The 7,382-nt window shown below is 31.0% G+C and overlaps 1 protein-coding gene across 1 annotated transcript; it reads right to left on the bottom strand.

Moving 5' to 3' along the window:
- Positions 1-4,468: 4,468 nt before the first annotated feature.
- Positions 4,469-6,392, bottom strand: LOC133673879 (aspartyl protease family protein At5g10770-like). The gene is made up of 3 exons (XM_062094807.1): positions 6,125-6,392; positions 5,578-5,994; positions 4,469-5,413 (listed from the first exon to the last, which is right to left on the bottom strand). The coding sequence occupies exons 1-3, from the start codon at positions 6,300-6,302 to the stop codon at positions 4,596-4,598; spliced, it is 1,413 nt and encodes a 470-aa protein (XP_061950791.1). The 5' UTR covers positions 6,303-6,392; the 3' UTR covers positions 4,469-4,595.
- Positions 6,393-7,382: the final 990 nt, after the last annotated feature.

The following is a 7,382-nucleotide window of genomic DNA, read 5'->3' on the forward strand; positions in this document are numbered from 1 at the left end:
GCGTGAAGCCACGCGCCGCCAGTGACGGTGGCGCTTGGAACAACGCGCCGCCACTGTTCCTGAGGGTTTATTTATGTAATTTTCAGACATTGTTGTGTATGGGTTATTTTTTAATTTTGATTGGTTTGTAAACATGTAATGGATAAACACAGTAAAAGAAGAGTGTTTTAGTGGGTGTTTTGTTATTATTTTTTTATGTGTGTTTTGAATGATAAAAACTAAAAAGAAAAATAAAAGAGAAAAAAAGAAGAAAAATAAATGTTTTAATCTGCATTGAATTTGGATCATATTTTAAAAAATATCAAAAAAATATTTTTTTTTTGTATTCAGGATTATAATTTTATACGGAAAATATATGTAAGATATTTTATGATATTAAATAGAAAAATTTATTTTGTTTTATTGATGTTAGAGTAATTAGTATTTTTTATTCGATAAGATAAGAATCTTCTTATCGAAAAGAAAGTTTTATTTTTTAAGAAATCATTGGCAAGATAACTTTCATAACTTTTTTCATGTCAAATCGCAAAACAGCTTATTTCAGGTAGGGTGTGCTAGGAGTGTTAATATTTTTTTTAGTCATAACTAGTTTTTTACCCGTGAATCTTTAACAAAACCAGTATATTCGAGTTTTCTAGTAATCCTCAATTAAATACTAGGTGGTGACTCCTAACAAATCAAGCAACATAACGAAAAATCATCGAACGATGTCGCGTGGGTGACGTGCGACAAAGCTGTTATTATGAATATTCATTTTCTTATAAAAAACAAAAAAAAAATACATATTTCTCCTTTTTCCTTCTCATTTCCTTCTTTCTCTAAACTTATGTTAATATCATTACTAATGTTTTAGGATCTAACCACTGCCGAGTGTTTTAAAAATTCAAAGCTTCAGTTCTTAAGACTTTAAAAAGGTGTTCAATCTTAAATTTTGAAGAGGGTCTATTCTTCATAAAGAGATGAAGAGATGAGGTGTAGTGGCCAAAATCATATTTAAAGGTTGTGAAAATGATTTGGATGGTGATGATGTTTTAAAATCCAAGATGCTTAGAAATTTAGTTTTTTGAGTGGTTGGATAACGAGTTTAATAAAATGTTGTTACTATTTGATCCATTCTCACACTAATTACTATTTTATCCATTCTTTATAGCTAAGAAAGATGACAAAACAATCCATTTTGGGTGGATTTCAGGACCCTTAAATACTTAATATCTTTGTAGAAAGAGATTGCAATAAATGTGCAAAAGATCATTAAATCTAAAACAACTAAGTTGTTTTTATTTTTATTTTGGTATGTATTAAATACTCTTTAAAGAAAAAGGGTCTTCTTTGTGAGCAATAAGAACCATATGTTAAGAATAGGGAAATTATGAATTCTTTACCTTGATGGTTTATAGGGTATTTATACCTCGTGAACCTTGTTATTTTGCTTGAATGAAAGGGCTAAAGAGTCATTTCATCATTGTAACATTAACGAGGAACAAATATCCCTTATATATATATATATATATATATATATATATATATATATATTAATGAAGAATAAAATATCTCTTACACATACATTAATAATGGATAAGTATCCCTTTCACATGTATTAATGAAAATAAAAATATGGTATGCCATGAGAGATTCTTGTACACTTAATGGTGCAGGTGAAGTATAAACTTACTAAGTAAGTCCCTTATATTATATGTAATGAGTTAAAGAATACTCAACTCCTAAGGGATAGGATGCATAGAGTTCCCTAACACTTTGAATCCAGACTAAAAAACTTGAGTTCAGTAAAACATTCCAAGGAATCAGGTGTTAGGCGCAAGCCACAAGCCTAGGCCCAAACAATAACCAAGATTGGTGCCAGGCCATGATGTGTGGTCCCAAAAACATGTCAAGCCAGTGGCCTAGCCCCCTTGAGCCCTATCCACAAGTCTAGGTCCAAACATGTTTCTAAATCCCCTTAAGAGCCTAAACCATCATAAAAATGAGCTCAAGCAAAAAAAAAAAAAAAATTGTTGAAAAATACTGATAAATCCTAATCATCACATGGGTTTGGTGTGATAACATGGCAGGGAATTAGAAGAGATAGAGTGAGAATGTTCATTGATGGTGTTGTTTCCTATTTTTAGGTCCCCACGTAAAAAAAGAGAAAATATAAAAAAATATATTCAGAAGAAAACCAAAAAATAATAGTAGTGAGAAGAGGAAGCCGGAGAGTCCAATTGGTTACGGAGGTTAAAAAATACAAAGATTGAAATGTGACAGTATATTTTTTGCTGATGAGAGCTTTGTTGATAAAGAAAATTCAATTTGAGAAAGAAAAGTCTAAAATCAAATGTTTATGGACTCGATTAAATTTTATTGAAGGTTTAATTGAATTTATGAAGGGTTTGATTGCAAGAAAAATTAATTTTAAAGTCAATTTAGGTTTTAATTGGAAGAAATTAAAGTTTAGGGGTCAAATTATAATTTTTAAGAGTTGATTTGGCCAAATCAAGGGCTTAATTGCATAAATATTGAAGTTTGATGGCTAGTTAAGGACTCGATTGAAGAAATCCGAAACTAAGGACCAAACTGGAAAAGACGTGTAAATAGAGGGATTGAAATTAACTGAATCAAGGGTCAAATTGAAAAAATTTGAAGTTTATTGATCAATTAGGAGTTAAATTGCATAAATCCGAGATTAAGGACCAAAATAAAGAAGATGACCAACATCAAGGCCAACATTTGAATTTGTCAGGTATACAATTGAATTGATTCTTAAAATCAAAATTATCAAATATATTTATTTCATGTTATATTTCATTGAGTTTGATGTTTATTTAAGATGCCACACACGTGCGACAAATGGTAGGAAGGTTGTTTGAAATTTCCTGCAGCCGATAAGTCCCTATATTTAAGTATATAGTTAACTTAAGTCTCTGTTTCACAAAATTACATGATTAGGTCCTTGATTCTTAGTTAAATCCTTCCCTTTCACTTCGTTATCTCAAACTCGAATGTCAGAAAAAAGAAAAGAAAAGAAAAGAAATTCATTTAAATTTGTGTGAAGAAGAATCAGATATAGATAATTTGATGAGAGGAAACTTCCTTCCGCCGCTATTGTGAAAGCCACCACAGTTCCAGTAAGGTGCAAACTAGAAATTATATTGGAAAATCTAAATAAAAAAATGTATTTTTTTTAAAAAACAACAATTAAATTTTGGACATCTCAAAATTTTGTTAACAAAATAAAGATGGAGGACTAAGTTATTAACAAATAGAAATCCATAAGAACTATTTAACCTCATAGACTTATTAATTTATTTCAATAAATTACAAGGAATAATTAATAATTAATTCTTAATTTTGATGGGCTGAAATTGAATGCTATAGGATCCACTAAAAGCTGGCTGGGTGGCATTGAACAATGTAATAATGTGGCCGTTCTAACAATCCTGACAATCCAAAACTTTAGTTTTAACCCTTCAATAGGATTGAGTGCACATGGCAAATAAAATGCAAGCAAATCCAAAGAAATCCCCATATTGCCAAAAATAAATAAATCACTATCTATAAGTGATAGTTGTGTGTTTAATAATGTGATGTGTGGTGTTTTTTAAAAGTTTTTTTTTAATTAAAAATATATTAAAATGATATTTTTTTTAATTTTTATATTAACATATCAAAACTATTTATTTTTTTTTAATATTGATTTGATATTTTTCTAAAAAAAACAATTAAAAAAAAACATGAAAACAAACCATCTCTTGTAACTAACCCAAATCCTTTCTATAACTAAAAATTGATTGTATATATGAAGATTTTTTCAGACAAAAAACAATTTTAAAAGCAACTTATAACATAAAAACAAACCATCTCTTGTAATTAACACAAATCCGTTTGATAACTAAAAGTTGGTTGTATGTATAAGGATTCCAGCTTTTTTCACTGTTTAATTCCCCCAAAAACTCTGTCCAATGAATATGGATGGATCGATGTGAAGGTAATAATATCAGTGGCCTCTTCCCACCTGTCATCTGTCAGCATCCAAAAACTTTATCCAACCCTTTCTAGCAAAGAACGTTCTCATCTAAACCTATCATTGGCTAAAACAATCACCCAATGAACTGTTTTACATAGATTGACCATGTCTGTGTCCATCAGCAGACAAGAAAATTTATAACTATAATCATAATCAATAGATTTTGAAAAAGATTGTTTTTTTAAAATGAATTTTATTTAAAAATATATAATTTTTTTTAACATCACCACGTTAAAACGATTTAAAAATATAAAAAAATAATTAGAAATATAAAAAAATAAATTTTAAATTTTTTCAAAAATATTTTTAAATGACAAAAATGAACATCTTCTTAATCTCAAATAAATTCATCTTAACAAACACAAAAATAAAAGTTTTTTTTGTTTTTTTATAATGCTTTCTCTATATATAATTAAGTATATATTTGTTGAGAATATATAGCCCCAATGGATACAAGTTATATAAGATGCCTTCATTATTTTGGGGAAAATAAATGCCATAGGTGACATTTTACAAAGCAAACCACAAAGATATTGAGTAGTTGCTCTGGATTCACTTTTCTCAATAATTTGAGCTAACAACCACCCGGAGCAAATCCAACCATTCCCTTAGCAACATCATAGACCACCTCGTATGTCTTCTGTTGAAGATTTCCAAAAATTGCTAAATCTTTGTCATTACCATTATCTTTGAATGCTAAACACACCTCTTCCAGACCATTCACAGATATCAAGATCCCCGAATCATCAATATCCACTTCAACCCCACCTTCGAAGAAGATACTAATCTTAGGTAATGTAATATTGTCATTGGCATACTTACTGAAATCATAGCATGGTTGGAAACCGGATGTTCCTTTTGTCAAAGTATAGTTTGTCATCATTTCTTGAAAAGCCGAGCTGAGAGCAGAGTGTGCTGTGGATGGCAGAAATGTCAGTGTTGTGCCAGAGTCAATTATCGTTCCAGCGGTCCTAAAAACTGATGGATCTATTGGTAGTTTGCGACCTCCAACACTAATTCCAGAAGCGTCTAGGCCGTACAATTCCGGAATTTTTGTGGTTATCGGAGTGAATTTTGCAGCTTGTGAGACTCCACTACCGAAGCTGAGGTGACCAGTCGAGCTTGAAGATGCTGGTAAGCAATAAGAGAAGAGGTTTTTGTATGTTGAGGAAGTTTGTGATGGTAAGGCTATAGGGGAGCGGCCTAGTCCTAGCAAACCGGCTGTACCAGAGAATCTGCCGTCATTCTTTTCACCACAACCGATCACAAAGTTTTCGAACACGTCTGAGGGTGTAATGGTTAGCTTTTCTGTGGCAAGAAATCCGACAGTGTAACCACTCCCGTATTTGACTCCATAAAGGCATGTATTTGAGGAACATCTCTGGGCGCTTTCTGCAGGGATGTTAAACACATGCTTGAAAATGAACCATATCCAAATAATGATTTAAAAATATATTGTCACCTCCAATTAAACCATATCTTTAACAATCACCTGGTTGTGGATTAATTTGAATATTGTTAAATCTAGAATTTGTTAAAGCAATAATACTGATTACCTTTAGCAATTGACTTGCACGGTTCCGAGGAACACGAAAGGTTTTTGTAAGAGGTTGATTTGGTAGGATCGAACTTCTCATCATTCTGTGGAAAGCAACCCCCTAAACATGGCTCGCATTGGGTCCAAGTAAGGTCACTACCAGTATCAAATAAGAGTGAGAAATCTTTTTTTGGTGTGCCAAGACCGACGGTAACAGCATATCCGCCTCCAAAGTGAGTGGTTGGAACTGTAGTCTTCATCTCATTAAAAGCACCGGTAGTGCTTGAGTTCATGGAATGCTTCGCTCGAATTGATTTCACTCGGAGCTGGTCTTGACGGAGGATTTCGGCTGCCGAGGGAAATGTTTTCGAATCTCCCGTCACCGTGCAGGGACCATACTTGCTTACCACTTTTAGGGACGAAGCTTTGTTGAGAACTGAAATACAGCATTGAAATTGATTAAAAAATGTAAAAAAAAAAAAACACTGATTTAAGTTTCAACTCTCAATAATATGTAAAACACAATATTAAAAGACAATACAGAAAATGCTAAATCATGATATAACCTTTGTTAGAATGGTCGCAGACACTTGATGGCAAAAGAGAATTGACATTAACATTGCGAAAGTAACTTTTTGTGGTCTCATTTGCGGCAACGGTATGCCCTTTCTTCAGAGAGCATAAAGGGCAAAGAAGAAAAAGAAAAACATAGAGGAGAAAGGCAAGAGAGATGGGAGTAGCCATGAGAAGCAAATACTTTACTCTCTTGTCACAGATTATGAACCCACATCATTTTCTTGGCTAGCCTCACCGGCCTTATATAAGCTAAATAATCATAGCCGCGGGTTATGGAAGACTGACCTTAATAAAGCCAAGTCAAGGTAATTTGTCTCATTGAGGGTGACAATTCCAGCTACGCAAAATTTTTATTCTTCTTTATTAGCATGTTTTTGGTACTGCAGTAAGGCTTGTTTTTTAAAATAATTTTGATAAAAAAATATTAAATTAAATTTTTTTAAATATTATTTTTGATGATTTTAATATATCAATGTTAAAAAAATAAAAAAATAAATTTTTATAAATTAAAAAAAACATTTTTAAAAAGTAATTTCCAACGTTACCAAACAAACATACTAATCAACTTTAGAAAAAGGCAAAACAAGACGATGTTCTTAATAGCTCTTATGGACTTGGTATTCCATTCCATAACCAATTAGGAAGCTCCATCGAAATGAACAAAATAACTAGGGTGTGATACGGGATTTTTTTCTTTTGCATTAAAATTAATTTGTGGGTCATTCATTAACTTACAAATTTAAGATAAGAATAAAGGAAGCATTGATTGCAACAAAACAAATTTAAAGTTTTTTTTTTAGTTATTCAGAGGTTTCACTATTATATATTTATTATACCTTAAATCATGAATATTATAACATGTATCTATATAGAAAATATTATAAGTATTCTATACAGAAAATATTATATTTATACTCTTGTGTTGTAATCTTCATCACTACTATTATATATTTCTCTCTCTCTCTCTCTCTCTCTCTCTCTCTATATATATATATATATATATATATATATATATTTTGATCAGCTAACTAATAAATTAAACCTCTTAATTATTCTCAATTATGAAAAATATCTTTTCATGAACAAGATCAGATAAAAATGTAAATATGCTTTGACTCATGAAATTAATTATGGTTTTTTTTTCAATGACAAGTAAAGTTTGAGGTTGGCTTTTCTCATGCTAAACAATTCATTTGTAAGCGGGTTTGAAGTAAATCATCCATGTTTAAATTGGTACATTCATAATAA

The sequence above is a fragment of the Populus nigra genome, chromosome 15 (assembly GCF_951802175.1).
Source record: "Populus nigra chromosome 15, ddPopNigr1.1, whole genome shotgun sequence".
Classification (NCBI taxonomy): domain Eukaryota; kingdom Viridiplantae; phylum Streptophyta; class Magnoliopsida; order Malpighiales; family Salicaceae; genus Populus; species Populus nigra.